The sequence below is a fragment of the Mesocricetus auratus genome, unplaced genomic scaffold (assembly GCF_017639785.1).
Source record: "Mesocricetus auratus isolate SY011 unplaced genomic scaffold, BCM_Maur_2.0 Super-Scaffold_4256, whole genome shotgun sequence".
Classification (NCBI taxonomy): Eukaryota; Metazoa; Chordata; class Mammalia; order Rodentia; family Cricetidae; genus Mesocricetus; species Mesocricetus auratus.
Genome location: NW_024429182.1, coordinates 57,149,392 through 57,169,087, shown reverse-complemented (window position 1 = coordinate 57,169,087; position 19,696 = coordinate 57,149,392). Strand labels below are relative to the sequence as shown.

The following is a 19,696-nucleotide window of genomic DNA, read 5'->3' as shown; positions in this document are numbered from 1 at the left end:
TGGGGCCTAAGGATTTTCCCTTGTAACTTACTGGGTTTTAAAACTTCCCCAGTTTCTCAATGGGACCTAAGTCCTTTCACAGGTTATCACTAGGGCATAACTCCTTCCCAGGTTGTCACTGGGTCCTAGGACCTCCCGTACTTCTTACTAACATATGAGGCCTTTTGTAAGTTCTCACTGGAGCCTAAAGGTATCACAGGTTTTCACTGGGGTCTAAGGCCTTTGCCATGTTCTTACTGGGTCTTAAATCCCAGTAAGGATTTTAATGAAGCCTAAGGCATTACAAAGGAACTCACTGAGGCCTAAAATTTTCCCCAACTCCTCACAAATTCTGTAAGGCCTTCGCTGGGTATGAAGACCTTCTCCAAGTTCTTCTGGCTAAAATGTTCTGCAGGTCCTCAATTCTAGATTCCCAGATTCATAATGCTGTCTAACTAACCTTCAGCTAGCTCTCACTGGGGCCTTCCCAGGTTGAGGCCTTTTATATGGCTTTACTGGAGCCTAATGCATTACCCAGATTTTCACTGGGGCCTAAAAAATTTCCCAGTATTTCATGTGATATATAAATTCTTTGCAAGGTTTTTATTGTGTCTGAAGAACTTGCTTGTGTTCTCACTGTGGCCTAAATCTTTCTACAAGTTTACACTGGGGCTAAAAGCATTTATCAGGTTCTTACTGTAATCTAGTGACTTACCTCACAGACTTATTGAGGGATAAGACCTTACCCAGGTTCTTCCTGGGGTCCAAGACTTTCCCAAGTAATCACTGGGACCTAAAATTTTCCCAAGTTGTCACTAGAGCCTAAGACTGTCACAGTTTCTCACTGGTGTCTAGGGCCTTCCACAGGTTCTCATTGTGTTCTAAGGCCTTCCCAATTTTCTCACTGGGTCTTACAGCTTTGCCCAGGTTCTCACTGCAGCCTAAGATACCACTCAAGGTCACAGTGGGGACCTAAATTTTTTCCAAGTTCTCATAGATTCTATAAGGCCTTTGGTAGGTTTTCATTGCACCTGAAGACCTTCCCGATGTTCTCACTGGGGCCTAAAATCTTCTACATTTTCTCAAGTGGGCTTGAGGATTTCTTCATGTTCTTACTGTGTTATAAGGACTTCTCCAAAGTCACCTTGAAGCTTTAGGCCTTCCACAAATCCTCACTGCAACCTAAAACCTTCTACAGACCCTGATTGGGGCATAAAGCCTCCTGCAAGTTCTGACTGTGATCTAAGGCCTTCTTCAAATTCTAATTAAGACCCTAGACTTTCCCCCAGGATCTCACCAGGGCCTAAAACTTTCTACAGGGACTCACTGGTACTTGGAGACTAAGGTCATCCCAGGTTGACAATGAGGTATAAGGCCTTCCTTATGTTCTCACTGTGTCATAGCCTTGCCCAAGTTCTCACTAAAGCCTAAGGCATTACACAGGTCTCACTAAAGCCTGAACATTTCCACAAGTTCTCACAGGTTCTCTAACACCTTTGGCAGGTTTTCACTTGGTCTGAAGCCTTGGCTCCAGTATGAGTTTAGAGTGATCTTGTACCTTAATGAGTACTGGAGAAGACATTAGACCCTAATGAGATCCTGGAGAAAGTCTTATATCCCAGTGAGAAACACAAGAAAAACTTAGATTCAAGTTTGAATTTTGGGAGGGCTATAAGCCCCAGTAAGAATCTGAGTGTCATAAGCAAGGAGGTAGGTAAGTGTAGTCAGTATAACAAAAGTTGTATTTTGCTATGCTGAGGTCTTTACACAAGGTTCACCCTCAAAGTTACTAATTATGGTCTTAAGGTTATCTCTTCAAAACTGCTCACCTTTGTGGCATTCTCAGGTTTTCACTGTGTCCTGTGGCCATCTATCTACTGGTTCTCAGTGGGGTAAAAGCCCTTCCTCAGCATGATAAGCACAATAAAAAATGTCTTTTTGTAACGAGTCCTTTTCTATCCCACCAACCAGCTCGCAAATAATGACATGGAGATAATATTGAAAGCTCACCCTATAGCTTAGGCTTGTTACTAACTAGCACTTATAATTTAAATTAACCCAGTTGAATTAACCTATGTTCTATCCCATGGCATTACTGCTCTTCCATCTTGCACCTCCTGTTTCCTCTCTTAGCATGTCCTGCATGCCTAGATCCATCCTCCTTTTCCTTTCTCTCCCTGGCAATCCTGTCTATACCTCCTGCCTAGCTATTGGTCATTTTTATTACACCAATCACCAATCAGCTATACACCTTCACACAGTGAACAAATATCTCACAAGACCTTTTAGTCATGAAACAAAAACTTAGTTAAGAACCCCGCTATACCCAAGGCTGCACCTAATAACCAGACTTGTGACTGCATAAGCAGAGAACTCCATGATGTTCACTTGACAATATATAAGCAGAGACCAAGAGCAATGCATAGCTACCTCTTAGGTCTGCTGGAGACAGTGGAGAGACGCAACCTTGATCTGCTCTGCATCTGGAGAGTCTCTCCTGGGATCCTGACCCTCAAACTGGAGACTTCCATGAGAGACTGAACCAGATCTTTGGCTAAGATGCTTCACATAGAGAGCCAGGCAGTGGTGATACATACCTTTAATCCTAGCACCTGGGAGGCAGAAGCAGGTGGAGGTGGGTCTCTATGAGTTTGAGGCCAATATGGTCTACAGAACTAGTTCCAGGACAGCAAGGGCTGTTACACAGAGAAGCCTAGTCTTGGAAAAAAAAAGATACATCACGCATGTGAACAGCATGGGGAAGACAGTGTTAGGATCAGGACTGTAGTTAGGAACTTGTGGTATAAACCTTGCATGACTATGAAGACCCTCAGAATAATAAAATATAAATTTTGTTATACCAACTATGTGTATCTACCTTCTAGATCACAACACTCAGTGAGTATCAGAGAAGGCATTAGGGCTCAGTGAGATCCTGAGAAAGCCTGAGTAAGACTCAGGGAAGGCCTTAAAACCTACTGTGAATATATTAAAGTCATTAGACCCCAAGAGACTGTGAGAGGACCTCAGGCCCACCTTATTCCTCAGCAAGAACTCAGGGAAGGCATTCCACCCTTGTGAATACTTGGGCAAGGCTTTGGGCCATAGTGGAATCATGGAAGAACTTGAACCCCAGTGAGAACCAGGGAAACATTTTACCTCAGTCAGATCCTTAAAAAGGCTTTAAGACTTGGTGAGAACTTGGAGAAAGTCTTAGACCCGGGAGAACTTCGGGAAAGCCATATACATGAGCAAGAATCAGGGGAAGGCCTTCAACCCCAATGAAAAGCTTGGGAGGCCTTAAGCCCCAATGAGAACTTGGGGAAGGCCTTAGGTCTCAATGAGGACCCGGGGAAAGTCTTGGGTGCCAGTGAGAACCTGGGAGGATACTGTGAGAGCTCAGTGAGATACTGGTGAAGGCTTTAAGATGCACTGAGATCCTGGGGGAAAGCCTTAGACCTCAGTGAGAGCTTGGAAAATGTTTCTGTACAACTGGGATACTAGAGAAGGCCTTGGGCCCAAGTGGGTGACTACAGTGAAAACCTAGGAAGGCCTTAGGCTCCTGAGTGTGTAGTAAAGGCATTATCATCCAGTCAGAACCGATGTTTATCCTGTGCTAGAGTATATCACTACAGATGCCTCCTGAAAGTTCTTCCTGCAGATAAAGGCCTTGGTACCCACTAGTATCTAAGTCTTTCTCCATGTTATGGTTGAGTCTTCATTTCTTACTAAAGCCTAAAGCATCACCTGGGCTTTCACTGGAACCTGAATATTTCTTCCAGATCTCACAAGTTCTGAAAGACCTTCCACTGGATTTAATGGAGTCTAAAGACCATCTATCCCCAGATCCTCATTAAGGCCTAAAACTTGCTGCAGAGTCTTCTGGCATATAAGACCTTCTCCAGGTTCTTGTTGTGATCAATGTCCTTCTCCAGTGCCTCATTGAGACCGAGGGCTTCCTTGGGTTCTTTCTGGTATTTCAGGCCTTTTCAGGTTCTCAGTGGGACTTAAGGCCTTCCCCACATTCTCATTTGGGCCTAAGGACTTTCACAAGTTTTCATTAGCACCTGAGGCCTTACCTAGTTTGCCACTGGGCCATCCCAGGTTCTCACTAGGATCTAACACTGTGCCTTAAAGCCTTCTTCATTATCTCAGTGGGGCCTAATGTCTTCCCAGGTACTCACTGGGGTCCAAAGCCTTCTGTAGTATCTCCCTGGGACCTAAGGTCTTATGAGGTTCTTACTGGGGCCCAAGGTCTTCCCCAAGAACTTACTGTAGCCAAAATCTTTCCCAGATTCTACCTGAGATCTAAGGCTCTCCCTAGAATATCACTGGGGCCTCGGGTCTTCTCAGGGTCTCACTGGGGTCTAAGGCTTTCCCCAAGTTCTCACTCTGCTCTAAGGCCTTTCTTGGTTCTCAACTTAAGACCTTCCCAGGTTTTCACTGGAAGCTAAGGCCTTCCTTAGGTTTCCATAAGAGCCTAGGGATTTCTATCTTGGACTGGCACCCACTGGAAGAGGTGAGTGCCAGGCCATTTCCTGCCCACCTTTCCCTGTTTGAGTCTCCATAAGAGCCTAGGGCTTCTCAGATTTTCACTGAGGTCTAAGGCTCTCCCCCAGATACTTACTGAACTCTAAGCCTTCCTTGGGTTCTCGGTGAAGCCTACAGCCTTCCCAGCTTCTCATGGTATCTATGGATTTCCAATTACCTAATTAGGAATTAAAGGCCTTCTCCAAAATCTCATGGGAAAAAAGGTCTCTCCCAAGTTATCACTGGGGTCTAGTATAATCCCCAGTTTCCCACTGGGTTCTAAGGCCTTCCCAGTTTCTCACTGGTAAGCAAGGCTTTCTCTGGGACTTAGGTAGTCCCTCTGAATCTCATTCATGCCTAAGACCTTCTCCACATTCTTACTGGGGCCTAAGGACTTCCATGGGTAACACTGGGTCTTAAGGCCTTGCCTTAATCTCGCTGGGACCTGAAGGCTTCTCCAGTTCTCTTTGAGGCCCAAAGTCTTCCTCAGGGTCTCACTGGGGCCTAAGGCTTTCTCTAGGTTGTTACTGTATCATAAATCCTTTTCCACAGTCTCTCTGCGGCCTAAGATCCTCTACAATTTCTCACTAGGTCTTACAGCTTTCCCCAAGTTCTCACTGAGGTCGAAAGCCTTTCCCAGATTCTCATAGGGTCTAAGGCTTTCCTAGGATCTCACTGTGGCCTAAAGTATTATGGCTTTCCTAGGACCCAAGACTTTCTCCAGGTTCTCATTAGGGCCTAAGATCTTCCCAGGTTCTCAATGGGTCTTAAGCTTTTCCACTGAATCTTACTGTGTCTTGTGGTCTTTCCCAGATTCTCAATAGGTCTTAAGACCTTGCCCAAATTTTCACTGAGGCATAAGGCCTCCACAAGGTTCTTGCTTGTCAATAAGCCTGTTGCCTTTCCAGTATCTTAATTGGCCTTAAGGCCTTTCCCAGAATCCTGCTTGGACTTAAGAACTTACCGGGTTCTCTCACTGGCCCAATGCCTTCCACAGGTTCTCATTGAGACCTAGGGCATTTCCCAGGATCTCTGTGGGGGTCTAAGACTTTTTCCCACGTTTAAAAACTTTGCCAGGTTCTCACTGAGACCTAAGGCTTTCCTTAGGTTGTCACCGGTTCTTAAGTCCTTTACTAAATTGCCCCTCTAGCCTAAAGCCTTCTCTAGTTTCTCACTGGTGCCTAAGGTATCCCCCAAATTCTCATGTGGCTTAAGGCTTTATTTGGTTCTCACTGGAGCCTCAGGCCTTCCCCAGGCTCTCAAAGAAGCTTAAAGCTTAATCTAAGGTTTTGCTGGAGTCTAAGGCCTTCCCAGGTTATCACTTGAGTCAAAGGCCTTTTTAAGTTCTTACTGTATCTAAGAACTTACCAAGGGGTCTAAGGCTTTTCCATGATCTCACTGGGGTTAAGGCCTTCTCCAGATTCTCATTGGAACAAAGGTTATCCTTGGCTTCTCAGTGGGTTCTAGGGCCTTCCCCAGTTTCTCACTGGTAAGGCTTTCTCTGTGTCTCACTGGGACCTAAGGCAGTCCCCTCATATTTAAGAACTTCTGCACATTCTCACTGGGGTCTAAGGCCTGTCTTAGGTTCTCACTAGGGCCTTCCCAAGTTCTCACTGGATTCTAAAACTTTCCCTAGATTTTCATTGGGGCATAAGATCTTCCCAGGATCTCACTTCCTCTTTGTCCTAAGTTTTTTACACGTTCTCATTTTGTCTCAAGGCCTTCCCCACACCCTCACTGTGTCTTAAGGCCTTCCACAAGTTCTTCCTGGGACCTAAGTTTTACCGTAGGATCTCACTGGTTCCTAAGGTTTCTCAGGTTTTCAATGGACCCAAAGTCATCCTAGATTCTCACCGGGACCCAAAGTTTACCCAGGTTCTCACTGGAGTCTAAGGCTTTCCCAGCTTCTCCCTAGGGCCTATATCCTCCAGAGTTACTCGCTGGATCCTACGGCCCTTGCCAGATTCTTTAGGGGAGCCTAAGATTTCCCCTGGTTTTTACTGGGATCTAAGGCCTTCCTCAAACTCTCTGTAGAGCCTAAGGACTTTCCATAGTCTCACTGGGGCCTAGGATTTTCCTAAGGTTCTCACTGGAACCTAAGGTTGTTCCTAGGTTCTTATTGGAGCCTAAGGCTTTCTCCCCTTTCTCGCTGCAGCCTATAGTGTTCCCTAGGTTCTCTCTGTCTTTAGGCTTTTTCCATGTTTATACTTGGTCTTAAGGCCTTATCCAAAGTCTTAATGAGGCCTATAGTCTTCCTGTGGGTCTCACTTAGGGAAGAAGTTTTTCTCAGGGTTTTACTTGGTCTAAGACCATTTAAAGTATTTCACTGTGGTCTGTGTCCTTTCCAGGGTCCCATTGTGGTTTAAGTCCTTCTTTGGATTCCCATTTGGCCTTAAAGATTTCCCCTGTGGTCTTACCGAGTCCAGAGGCCCTTCCTCAGCATCTCTCTGGGACTTTAGAAGCTCATATGTTCTCAAACAAAAATAAAGCTGTATTAGTTACTTTTCCCTTGCTATGACAAAACATTATAACGGAAGCAACTTATAGAAAAAAAGAATTTATTTGGGATTAGGTTCCAGAGAAATAAGAGTCCATCATCATCACACTAGGAGGCCATGGTAGCAGACAAACATGACAGCCCGAGCATAGAGCTGAGAGCTCACATCCCCAACCACAAGCAAGAGTAAAGGACATGAACTGGGAGGTTTTTGTTTTGTTATTTATTTATTTATTTATTTATTAACTTCAAAGCCTGCCCCAAGAACACGTGTTCTTCAGCAAGGCAATACCTTCTAAACCTCCCCAAACAGCACTACCAATTGGGTATCAAGTGTTCAAATGCCTCAGCTATGAAGGATAGTCTCATTTAAACTACCACAAAAGCTTTGTCAAAGATCTTCCTTGGGGTATCACTGGGGCCTCAGGCCTTTCATGGGGTTTCATTGTGATCTGAATTCATCCTTTATATGGCCTGAGGCCCTTCCAGGATCTCCTGGAGCCTAAGGCATTTCCCAGAGTCTCACTGTGGCCTACAAACTTCATAGGCTCTGAAGGTGACCTAACCTCTTTCCACGTTCACTCTCACTGAGTCCTAAGGACTTACCTGGAGTCTCACTGAGACCTATATCCTCCTCCGGGGTCTCACAGGGGCCTAAGATCCTCTCTGGATGTCAGCAGAGAGTATGGCCTTCCCTGAGTCTCACTGTGGCCTGAGGTCTTGCAGGATCTCTCTGAGGCCTAAGGCCTTCCCTAGAGTCTTGCTGCAGCCTAAGGTTTTCCTAGGGTTTCACAGAGGCAAACTATCTTCTTCAGTATCTTACTATGTCCTACAGCCTTCCACTTGGTTTCAGTTGTACCTTCTCCAGGCAGACTAAGTCCTCTCTTAGGCTCTCACTGAGACCAAAGAAAGATCTTCCTCAAGTTCTCAATGGAGCCTGATACTTTCCTCAGGTTCTTACTGGGACCTAAGGCCTACCCTAGGGTCTCAGTAGAGCCTAGGATCTCCCAGGGATCCACTGTGGCCTAAGGCCATCCTCGAGAGTTCCATTGGGGTCTAGCATCTTCCCCAATGTCCCACAGTTGCCTAAAGTTTTCCCCAGGGTCACACTGAGGTCTAAGGACATCCCCAGTGTCCCACTATTTCCCAAAACCTTTTCCAAGGTCTCACTGGGGACTAAAGCTGTCCCCTAAGGCAATGATTCTCAACTTTCTTAATGCTGTGACTCCTTAATGGGGTTCCTCATGTTGTGGTGACCCCCAACTATAAAGTTATTATTGTTGCTACTGTTATGAATCATAATGTAAGTACCTGTGTTTTCCTAAGGTTGAGGACCACTGCTCTAAGGTCTTCCTAAGTCTAAAGGCCTTACAGGTGTTCTCATTGAGGCTTAAAGCCTTCCTAGTATTTCACAAGAGCATGAAGCCTTCTCCATGACTCCCTGGGGCCTAAAGTCTTCTCCGGGGATTAGTAGGGGCCTCAAACTATCCTAGCTTTTCAGTAAGACAAAGAAATTTCTCAGAGTCTCAGTGGAGCCTAAGTCCTTTTCTAGGTATCATAGTAGCCTAGGGCTTTCCTCGGGGTCTCACTGGAGATAAGGGCTTTCCAGAGTTCCCTTGGGGCCTAAAGCCTTCTTCCATGGTCTCACTAAAGCCAAAGGTCTTCTACAGTATCTCGCTGGACCCTAAGACCTTTCCTGGGATCTCACTGGATCCTAAGGTCTTCCCTAAGGTAGGCCATAAGCCAATAACCTTTCTCAGGATCTCATTGGGGCCTATGATCTTCTAAGGATCTCACTGGGGCCTAAGATCTTCCAAGTATCTCATTGGGGCCTAAGGTCTCCCCAAGATTCCACTGGGGTCTACAATCATCCCTCAGATATTCAAGGAGGTAAAAGGCCTTCACTGGATTATGGCCTCACCCTGGACCTCACTGGGAACTAAGACCTTGACAGGATCTCAACGGCATGAAAGCTTTCCTTAGGAGCTCACTGAGGCCTAACACCTTTCCTACTGTGACAAAGTAAGGTATTCTCCTGGTTTCAATGGGAGCTAAGACCTTCCACAGGTCCTTCTGGGAACCTAAGACCTTCCCAGGGTCTCTCTGTGGCCCACAGCCTTCCTCGGAGTCTCACTGGGACTCAAGGTACTGGGACTCAAGGTACGTCCCAGGGTCTCATTTAAATCAAAGATCTTCCACAGCAATCCTGAGGCATAAGACATTCCAGAGTTCCACTGGGACGTAAGTGCCCGCTGGGTCTCAGTAGGTATGATTCACATGGGACACGACTGTTGCTGTGTCTTGCTTGCTTTCTTCATCCCTCTGCCTACTCCCTTGGTGCCTAAGACCCCTGGGCACAGGGACAGTAGTGTTTGAGACTTCAGAATTGGCAGGGAGATGACACCAGAGCCTTCTACCTGGACAGGAGTGTCTAGGAGGCTGAATTGGAAGGGAGAGGTAGGAGATAAAACCCTCTAAACCTCCAAGTGAAGCTGGAGCAGGTATGAGTGCCAAGAACTATCTTTGTGGTGACACCGAGGCCAGGAGCACTGCTTGAGACCTTTCCTTCCTTTATTGAGACAATGACCAGGGTGATGTACAGCACGGAGGGAGGGCAGAGGATGAGCAGGACCACCATGGAGTGCATGCAGTACTAAGACACAGGGTTGAGAAGCAGTGAGGTTCCATGGGGGAGCCCATCAAGGGCAAAGCAGATTCTGGGAGTACCCATGGCCCAGTCTCAAACATGGGAAAGCCTCTGGGCCAGGGAAGGTTGAAGAAAGAGCTGGAGACTTTGGAAAAGACCCCTGACACCTGTGGGTGGCACCCTCCGCATTTAGCTAATGGCACTCAGTGCGTGGGCCAGGGTGTGCAGCTCATCCTGGACCCCCTCCAAGGAGCGTTGGATAGTGTGGGGACTGTCCAGTACATCAATGGCCAGTGTGTATGGGTCAAACTTCACGGAGAAGGGGCGCTGGATACGGGAGGCATAGTTCCTGAGGAGAGAAGCCAGTATGAGAATCACCGGAGATCGGGTATGGGGATGAGGAAGCAAGCTGGAGTTAGGTGGCTCGGGACAGAGTCTGCAACCTCTGGGAGCGTGGGAAATGGCTTTTCTGAGTCTCCCAAACCCCCAAAGCCCATTCTAGACGCTCGGGAGATTAAAGCATCTCAGAGGCCATAGTAAAAGAAAAGGCTCCGGCACCCTTGCAGGCAGGCCTCTGCAGGGCACTCAGTTGGGTCTCTGCCTTCAGGGAGCCTTCCTTGACTGCACGCCTGAGAAGTCCCTAAACAGGTGTGGACATGCCAGATGCAGGACAACTGGCCTGGAGACCTGATGAAGAGCATCCTACCAGTCTCTCCTCTCCTCTTCAGGCCCCCGTGTCCCCTGCCTTTGGACCGCCCACTCCCTCTACAGTCTTGGCCCCATGGTGGCTCCTGGCCCACTGTACCTCTTGTTCCCCTTCTCTGTCTCCATCCCACTCTGGCCTGTGGTGCTCAGAGAATGAGAGACTCAGGCTCTGCTGGGTCCCAAAAAGCTGGCCTGGACCTGACTTTGACCTTGTCTTGACCTTGTGCTGCCGGTCTCCCTCTCCGCAGACTTTCAAGGCTCCCTCTTGGAGCATGTACACTTGTTACAAGGGGGCTGCTGCTGAGGGTACTACGTGGGCTTTCAAGTGGAGACAAGGTCTGGCTTGCATAGGTGAGGTGGGATGAGGCTCACTTCTGAAGGCCTCACCCACCTGAGCTTGTCCTTGGCATCACTGAAGCTCTCCGACACAAAGTACACCGGCTGATAGGTCTGGTCTTGGTAGGGCTGCACAGCGGCTGCTTCCGGGTCAAAGGCCCGGACCTCAGGCTCCTCTGACAGGGAGTGCTAGAGAGAAGGACATCACATCCAAGGGCTCGAGGAAGCTCAGTGCTGTGCCTGCCTTCTCCCACAGGGGTTCTAGGCCAGTGTATAGTGGGGTCTGGGCAGAGACACATGCTGGGGCCTGGGAGCAGCGTAATCTCACCAGGAGCTCTCCGTAGGAGGACAACAGCCCTGCACCATAAGCCTTCAGCTCCCCGTTCTGCTTGCACAGTCCAAACTCCACAGTAAACCAGTACACCTGCCAGATAGTCACCAGAGTCACCTAAAATCACCGGGCACCAAGCACAGTCCCTCTGGGTATAACAGGCCACCACCCGCAACAGGCAAGGCTGGTTGGACTTGGGAACATTAAGGAAGGTCTGAGCTCTGCCCAAGGCCCTGACAACCAACCGTAGAGAGTTTCTCAATTTCTTCATCTGAGGCTCCCAGAGATGCAAGTCCAATGTCCTGTGGATAGAGAAGGAGGCTGAACCATGGAAAGACTCTCCTCTGGCATTGTATCTGAGGCAAGGGCACTGGGTATCAGCTACCTCTCCAGGAATCCCACTGGACCTAAATAAACTACATGGATGGTTCAAGGCAGCCTAGAGCCCAGGACCTGCAGTTCCCAGAAGAACCAGCAGGTGGCAGAAGAAACCACGGAAATCCTCTCCCTGGGGAACCAGTGCTCCCAACCAGTCCCTCCATTTCCATTTCAGCATTTAGTTACATCAAAGTCTCGTGGACCCATGAAGTCAATGTCTACCTCTGAGGAGAGCCTCACCAAGTGAAACTTGTGAATCTCTGTCTCAACCAAATCCACCCCCCTGGTTTCTGCCCTGAGGCCGCAGACACACCTGGGAGAACTGAGCAAACGTGCGGTCAGCCAACATTGGTACGTGTCCCAACAGCTCGTGGCAGCAGTCCCTAGGTGAGGCCATGAGAGAAGAAAGGTGGAGTGGACAGGTTCTCTGTCCCTACCCAGGGGAGGCCTTGGCTCCTCCACACCTCTGCCTTCATTGTGCATGGACATTAGTGGGCCGCAAGTTCAGGGTCCCCTGCCCCAGGTGGCATACTCACGGCTCAGGGGAGTGCATGGGTGAGGAGGCGTGGCGGATGTACTGTGTGCATTGAAACACACGGAAGGCCAGGCTGGCCAGAAAATCACGGGCAGACAGCAGGCCGGCCACGGGTCGCAGCTGGAAGCCAGTCCGCTCTGCAAGGGACCACACGTCAGGGTAGGCGGAGGAGACGCCCCTCCCCGCCCTACCTCCTCTGCATCCGTACCCTTCAAGAAGCGGGACACGTCCTCCAGCTGTGGGATGCTGTCCTCTCGGTAGCCACAATACCGTTCCAGAAGCTGGAAAGCCTCCAGGTGCTCTCGGCAGGCGTGGGTAGCATAAAGACCTTTCAGCGTGGCGTAGACCTCCTTCCTGTAGGCCACAGGGTCTCAGAGAATTGTCTGCTGATGGGGCTCTCCCCATGACCACCCCACCTGCTCACAGCCCCCTCCCTTCTGCCCCCACCACCACTGTGGATGTACTGCCTGCTTCCATCAGCCTCCTGAACTGTGGACCTCCATTAATGGGTAGGGCATTTCTGTGGTTGAAGGGAACCCAGAGGTTGGGAAGGGACCACTAGGGACATCTCTGGGTGATCTGATGCCCCTCCTCTAACTGACCTTAGTCTCTCCTGTTGTGCCAGTGTTCCCAGGGGAGGACCTCACAGACATGAGACTGGGAGCTGTCTCTCTCTGGTCCTTCTCATGCCCAGCCCTGGCCTGCCCTAGCCACATGTCAGCAGGGTCTTACCAGGTAGCAATTTCCTCCGCAGTGTACTCCACGTGGGGAATTGGTTCACCCCTGTGGAGGGGACAGGTGGTCAATAAGGTGCCCTACATCTCAGAGAGGTGAGGGGGGGAGACAGGGTGAGGCATTTATCCAGAAACTATATCAGCTGCTCAGAGGCCTTTGGAGTACGGAATGGACTGGGTGGGCATGCTGACCCCAACCAGCTGCTTAGCCTCTGCCTCAGTCTCCTTAGCGGTGACTAGGAATAATGCCAGTGCGCAACACACAGCACCATAGAAGAGACACGAGTGGACACGTGGAGCTGTGGGATAGCAAACCAGTCACCTTCCTCCTCTCCTCCCCTCCCTAGCAGGCTCCTTACTGCTTGTACTGGAAGGCAATCTCTGCAATCAGCTTCCGGCGCTGGCGGTACACCTGGTCAGAGAAGCCCTGATGGCCAAGGGACACACATCAGGAGGAAGCTGGGATCTCCCTGCTCCACAGACCAGGGCCAGTCCCAGATGCATCCACCCCACAGGCCTCCTCTGTGAGACACGCAGTAAGGACAACCAGCTCACCGGATGGTCCAGATCCAGGTCAGGGTCAAATTTGGTGACCAGGTGGTGACACTTGTCCAATTCTGACACTTTCCTTGGGAACCAGGGAACTTCACAACAGAGACAAAAGGGCCCAGGTGAGTGTGGAGGCATGGTAAGCTTTGGCCACCTTGGGTCTGGCCTCCCCTGGGGACCTCCTAGAGGGCAGAGGTTGCTGGCATGTGTCAAAAGAACCAGAGGAGGGGTGAAGCCAGCATGGAGGGACACTTTAGGGTCTCCCCAGCAGGATGCTCTGCCACCCAGGCCTCAAGATCATTTGGTCGCACTCAGGGACAGAAATGCATCCTCACCCTTGTCCTCTCTGGCACTGCGCACGTCATCAGACACCCGACGCACAGAACTAAGGAGGGCAGCGAGGTCTCCACAGGGCACCTCGAAGCGCACAAAGTACTCCAGGTGGGGACTTCCTGCCAGTGGCCTCTGCGCGGGTCGCGTCTCTAAGTGGTGGATTTTGGCTTCATATGTCTTTGGGAGAAAAAGCCGGAAGAGGGAGAAGGAGAGAGACAGATGGGGAGGGAGCAATGGAGAGAAAGGAAGAGAGATGGAGAGGGAGGGATAAATGCGGAGAAGGAAAAATGTGGAGGGAGCCACAGATTGAGAGAGACAGATGGAGCAATGGAGAGAGGCAGAGCAGAGGTGGAGAGAGGAAGAGAGACGTGGAGAGACAGAATAGTGGGGAAGAGGGAGAGTGAGGGGGCCTGGTCAGTGTTTTGTCCCTGCTGGTGAATTTTGGAATGTGTCACCCACAGACTGGGTTTTGTCTCATGCATCCATGCAGGAATCATAGTTGTGCCTTTGGCTCCTCTTTATGGACAGTTCTACCTGCCTGCCTGTGTGTCTGTCTGTCTGGAGGTCATATCGGATAGCCTGATTCTCCTGCTGATGGAAGGTCCCACCCCCTAATGGTCTCATTTGGCTTATTGGCCACACCCAAGGGACTGGACCCCACTCCATCATATCAGAGACACAAAGCTTAGGCCCAGACATAGCAACTAGGACTGGTGGACAAGGGTTGGCTTCTCCCTCACCTTCTGTTGCCCAGCAACAAAACACTTAGGCCATGGAATCAACCCTGGGAGCTCATAAAGATTCTGGCTTTAATGTCATTTGAGAGTTTTGCTGGGGGGGCAGGTCATTTGCCAAGGCAATAATGCAATCAGCTGCTTCGTGGGCCCTTGGGCAGGTAGGTAAGAGGCCCTATGTATGGCAGTGGTGCCAGACAGCTGAGGCTGGATGGTGGAGCTGAAGGGTAGTCCCTGAGACCTAACCTCTTGGGCCTGTGCAACCATATTTCTGCCCTGGAGGGGCAAACAGCCATTCTTACATGTCTTATGCATGCTTGCCCTGGCATACAAGCCAGCAGCCCATAAGCCTCACCTCAAATACTTTCACAGCCCGGGACAGTGAGGAGGGTTTTGTACCCTTCAGGGAGAAGAGCAGGTTGAGAACAGCCTTCCCATCCTTCTCCTCAAATACCACAGCCTCCAGGGGGTTCCCAGGTTCCGAGGAGGCTACTGCCGCCGCTGCAGCCGCTGCTGCTGCCTCTCTCTCCTTTCGAGCATCCTCGATGAGACTCTGCCGTCTTCCGATGAACCTTGGGGACTGGGGGAGGGGTGGGTCAAAGATATGCCTGTGTCTCCATGCTGGTGCCTCGACTGATCCTGCCTCCAGGGCTTGGGCCCTGGTCCAAACACCGGATGACACGCAAAGATAGAAGTAGTCAGTATTCTAACTGGGCATGGCGGGCAGGAAGGCCTGGACACCATAGCGTAACTGGAGGGCAAGGGCTCCTTGGCCACCATCTCCCAAAGTAGAGGTGCCCTGTCACCTGCCTCCTGGGCATAGACCCAACTGAATTAGTGAAAGAGGCTGCTTCTCCTGATTTCTACGGCAGCAACCAGAGCCCAGAGGAGACAGAGCACAAAGCCGCAGGCATCACTGGGCAGTGGGTAGCTTCGGTCATCCATTCAGGTGGAGCACACTGTATGTACTCTGCTAAAACAAGCGTCCTTCCCCTCCCGACTCTCTGAAAGAGGCGTGGGGCTGGCGCCCTGACCGTGCTGTCCTCTCAGCTGGAAATACCCCCATGAAAATGTCTCCAGCCACCCTCTCCCTTTTCTACTGTCACCTCCTCCTCCAGGATACCTTGTCGAGGTCTAAGTACGGGTTACCTCAGCATGGCTTCTGCCAGCTGTGTGCCTGCGACAGCTGTGAACCTGTGTGCCCAATCCTCCAACACTCAGAACTACCCGGACCTGACTGAGGAACTCTTAACTGGGAATCAAGCTCCCCAGAAGGTTCTGGGTCTTTCAGTTGAAATGACAAGTCACCCTGGGCTTTGAGGATGTCACAGTCATAGGGAGAAGCAGCCCCTCTGGAGCCCTCTCCTGGCTGGACACTTGCAGCCAGAGCCACAGGCTCCCTGGGAAGAGCATGGCACTGGGCGGCTCCCAGGAGGCTGAGGGGGAGGGCCATGCAGCTGAGACGTGTGAAAGAGCACTTTGACCCCACAGTCGTCTCTTGAGAAGTGCCTGCAAATTAAATTTCTAAAGGTCACACCAGTCTCATTAAGGTCTCTGTCAGGCTAGGGCAATGGTTGGATGGAATTCTAAAGAAAAGCTGAAAGCCCTTCTCATGCGCTGAGGAGTTCCCTTGTCCAGGCTGGCAGAAGGGACTCTTTGGTGTCTTGGCAGCACCCCTTGATCCCTGGGGCCCCCGACACAGGTAACACAGATGCAGGGCAGTGGAAGGTGGGAAGGGTGAAAGGAAGACAGGAATTGCCCCAGAGCCAGGGACCTCTTCTAACACAGATCCTGGGCCCACGTCCTGTTTGTATGGGACTGCAGTAGGCAGAGCAGCCATTTACCGACCAGGTCCTCACAGAAGTGTATATTGCAGGAATCCCACACCCTGTGACAGGCAAGCCTAGAGAACCCTGAGAAAGCAGACAAGTGGGGGGCTCCTGGAAGGGGACCCGAATCATAGGGCTCTCCCAAGACCACCCAAGGGAGATTATGCCCCTACTTCATGATATAGGACCCATAGGAGCCCCAGAAAGGATGGCACAGGGCAACAAGCTCTGGCTCTCCCTTGTGGAGTCCAGCAGGACACAGCAGAGGCACTTACCCAAGAACAGGGATATCTACCAGGGTTAGGACCCAAAGTAACCCTGGGACAAGATGGGACAGGGACCCACTCCAACCCTGGGTTCCAGACACTGGGTGAACTCCAAACCTGGGGTATCCACCCACCCACAGGGCAGAAGCTGCTCCAGATACCCCTGAGTGACAGCATGCCCTTCTCACCATGATGGCCTCCACCTGCCTGGCATCCTGCTCGGAGACTGCCCTTCTGAAGCCCTTGGGCTGTGGCGAGGAGGCGCTGGGGGTGGGCATAGTGCAGCCTGGTGGTCCCGGGTTCTGTCTCTACAGCCCTTGCCGGGCGGGCGGCTTCTTAAAGGCCAGGCTGACGTCAAAGCCCCTCTGGGTCCCCCACCTCCTACCTCCTGCGCATCCTCTCCACGCCTGCTGCGCCTGAGGGAGGCGGGGGTGGGCACAGAGCGAGGGCGACGAGAAAGGCCTCTGTCCCATTAGATCTAATTGCATCCACTGTCACAGGCACTTGCCTCTGAATCACCCTCAGCCCGAGGCGCAGCATGAGGACAGGGGCCGCCTGGTGTTCTGCAGGGCAGGAGACAGATACGGCCCTCTGCCCAAACCAGGGCACAAAGTGGGGTCATGCTGGGTTCCCAAGGGCTCGTGTTAGGAAAGCTATAACCCCTGGGGGCAAGTAGGCGCAGAAGCCCCTTGGTGGCTCTTTGGCTGTCTTCAAGGCACAGGTTGCCTTCCCCAGCCCCATGTAACAAACAAAGCATGCCATCTACTCTCTGCCCTGGTCTTGTATGTGCCAGCACTGGGGCTGGATCCTCAGGCAGGTCCTGTGAGACACAGAATGGTCCAGAAGGCTGTTCTCTACAGTGTTTCCAAGACTGATCCACTTTCGCAGGTGTCCTGTCTCCCTGATTATCATATCTTTGAAGACATTGCTCAGGAGATGGTGCCAACCCTGGCATATCCCTAGGGCTGGCTGACCTAACTTCCTGTGGAGCAGACCTCTCCTGTAGTTATGAGTGTTCTAGGCTCCCCCACTCACTCCCTGACACATGGTCTCAAGCTAGCTGCAGCCCATTCTCAGTGGCCCCCATGTGAGGGCACAGTCACCAATCATCTCCCCATGGCCCCCTAAGGTCTCACATCAAGTCAGCTTTTGTTTTATGGTTACCACCCACCCCCACTTACACAAAGACCCACCACACCTTCCTCAACCAATGAACCATCTCCAAGGAGATAGGGCAGCGGGTGAGGGGGTGGGGGCTTTCTCAATGCAGAAGAGTTGCACTGGGCCTGTTTCATTTCTCTGGGGTCGTTTTCTTCTAACCCTTCTGGGAAAGGTACCCTCTTACTAAGGGAACTGGGCTGAGGCAGAGTGCCTCCCTTGTCTCTCTGGATGTCAGCAGAAGTGCACAAAAGGACAGAGCTCACTCTGAAAATGGCCACCCTGGGGCTCTGAGGACAAGCACACTGGAAATGGCAACAGCCCTGGAGTCTCCAAGCCCAGGTAGTTCGCCCTCCAGCTGATCACTGCGCAGCCGCCCTCCACCTCCTAGGTATGGCGGGGCTCTCAGGAACCGCCTGCTGTATTCACCACGACCAGCCCTAGCCCTTCCCAACTCTCTCTTTCACAGCAGGGACTGTGTTCCCCCAATCTGCCACATCACTGCCTCGCCCTGCAACACTCAGTGGCTCCCATTGCCCTCAGGAAGCAAGATAAAAGATGAGTCAGCACCAACGGAAATATCCCTAACCTCCCCTGCCAACATCCTACCCACCACTCCACACACACACAATCCCTGTTCCAGGGGAGTCCGAGGCTCTGTGATGTCCAGATTAACATGCCATCTCTCATCTACCTTCTCTGAACAAGCTCCTACAAATCCCACAAAACCCAGCTCAGTTACTGTTTACTCTGCAGAGCTTGCTCTCTCTTATAGGAACACTGCCCTCCATGTCCCATGCCCCTCTCTGAACTCTCCCTGTGCCAGTACCCTGTTGACTTGGGCCACTCCTGTCTCTGTGTGCCCATCATGGCTCTGGCCTGTCTGATGTCCCAGGACACCCCCCACACCATGTACTCTCAACAGCTCAGAATGGGGGCTCATGGAGACACTCCCACCATGAAGGCAGTGTTGGCTGAACCTTAGCCATCCTGAGGACTGGGGGCTGGGACCAAAACTCAAAGCATCTCCATCTCCATGCACAGCCTCCCTCCAGGTCTGCATGCTCCCCAGGGACTCTTCTTTGAAGGGTGCTGGGGATCCCTGGATGAGACAAGCCCAGGCTGGTCCACCCCACCCAGCCTGGCGTTTACTCAGGTGGCACAGGGTAGGAGGGGCTGTATCCAACACTGCATAGGGGCTGCTGCACAGCTCCACGAATGTGGATTTAACCTTTCAGCAAATGTCTTACACGGACACAAATATTGCTTTTTAATTAATTTTCTTGCCTTGGCTGGAGGTGCTTGCATAGAAGCTAGGTGAGAGGGGAAATGGGGGAATGTGTGCTCTCCAGCCCCTTGTCTGTGCCTCACCCAAGCAGCACCTGGCCTAGGCTTGAGAACATGATGTCTTTGGACTTTCTTGGGAGGTAATTGCTGTCCCAGACTCTTGCCTCTATTCATGGCCAGCCTGGTAACACACCCAGGATGCTATGTACAATCTGTGGGATACACACACACACACACACACACACACACACACACACACACACACACACACACCCCAGGGCTGGCTCACCAGACTGTGTCCAGGTCTAAGGCATCTGTAGACACAGAGAAGTCCAGGATATGTTAGCCCAATCCCATCCTCAGTCTGATGGGAAGGTGTGGTGATATATTATTTAAGATTTATTAAAACTTGCCTGAGGATCAGAATGCAAAGTCAGTCACAAGCCATAGAAACCAGGCACACACCTTTAATTCCAGCAGCCAGAAACTAGGAGGTTGTGGTACACACCTTTAATCCTAGAACTCAAGTTTAAGAGGTGGACAGATCTCTCTGAGTTCAAGGCCACCCAGGAATACACAAGAGTTAATCAGTCTAAAAGAGAAAGCGTATCAAATGCCATTAATCCCACAACTAGAGGGGTATAAAAGATAGATGCAGGGTCTTCAGTATTCAGTAGGAGGCATTCATTCTCCAGCCACACTGAGGAGAGGCAGCAGTTTGAGACTTGGTGAAGAGCTCGTGCGTGGATCAGCCCTTTCAGCCTGAGCTTGAGGTGAGAGCTAGTGGTCGTCAGCTTTTCTTCCCTGATCTTCAGGTCGAACCCCAATACAGTCTCTGTGTCCTTTATTATTCATGTTCTAGGAAGGA

At 50.9% G+C, this 19,696-nt stretch overlaps 1 protein-coding gene across 1 annotated transcript; it reads right to left on the bottom strand.

Moving 5' to 3' along the window:
- Positions 1 to 9,559: 9,559 nt before the first annotated feature.
- Positions 9,560 to 16,785, bottom strand: Th (tyrosine hydroxylase). Its single transcript, XM_005064146.4, has 13 exons — positions 16,572 to 16,785; positions 14,644 to 14,868; positions 13,557 to 13,731; positions 13,228 to 13,316; positions 13,032 to 13,099; positions 12,671 to 12,721; positions 12,147 to 12,292; positions 11,940 to 12,075; positions 11,717 to 11,786; positions 11,271 to 11,327; positions 11,023 to 11,118; positions 10,750 to 10,883; positions 9,560 to 10,002 (listed from the first exon to the last, which is right to left on the bottom strand). The coding sequence occupies exons 1-13, from the start codon at positions 16,659 to 16,661 to the stop codon at positions 9,843 to 9,845; spliced, it is 1,497 nt and encodes a 498-aa protein (XP_005064203.1). The 5' UTR covers positions 16,662 to 16,785; the 3' UTR covers positions 9,560 to 9,842.
- Between the last annotated feature and the right edge of the window lie 2,911 nt (positions 16,786 to 19,696).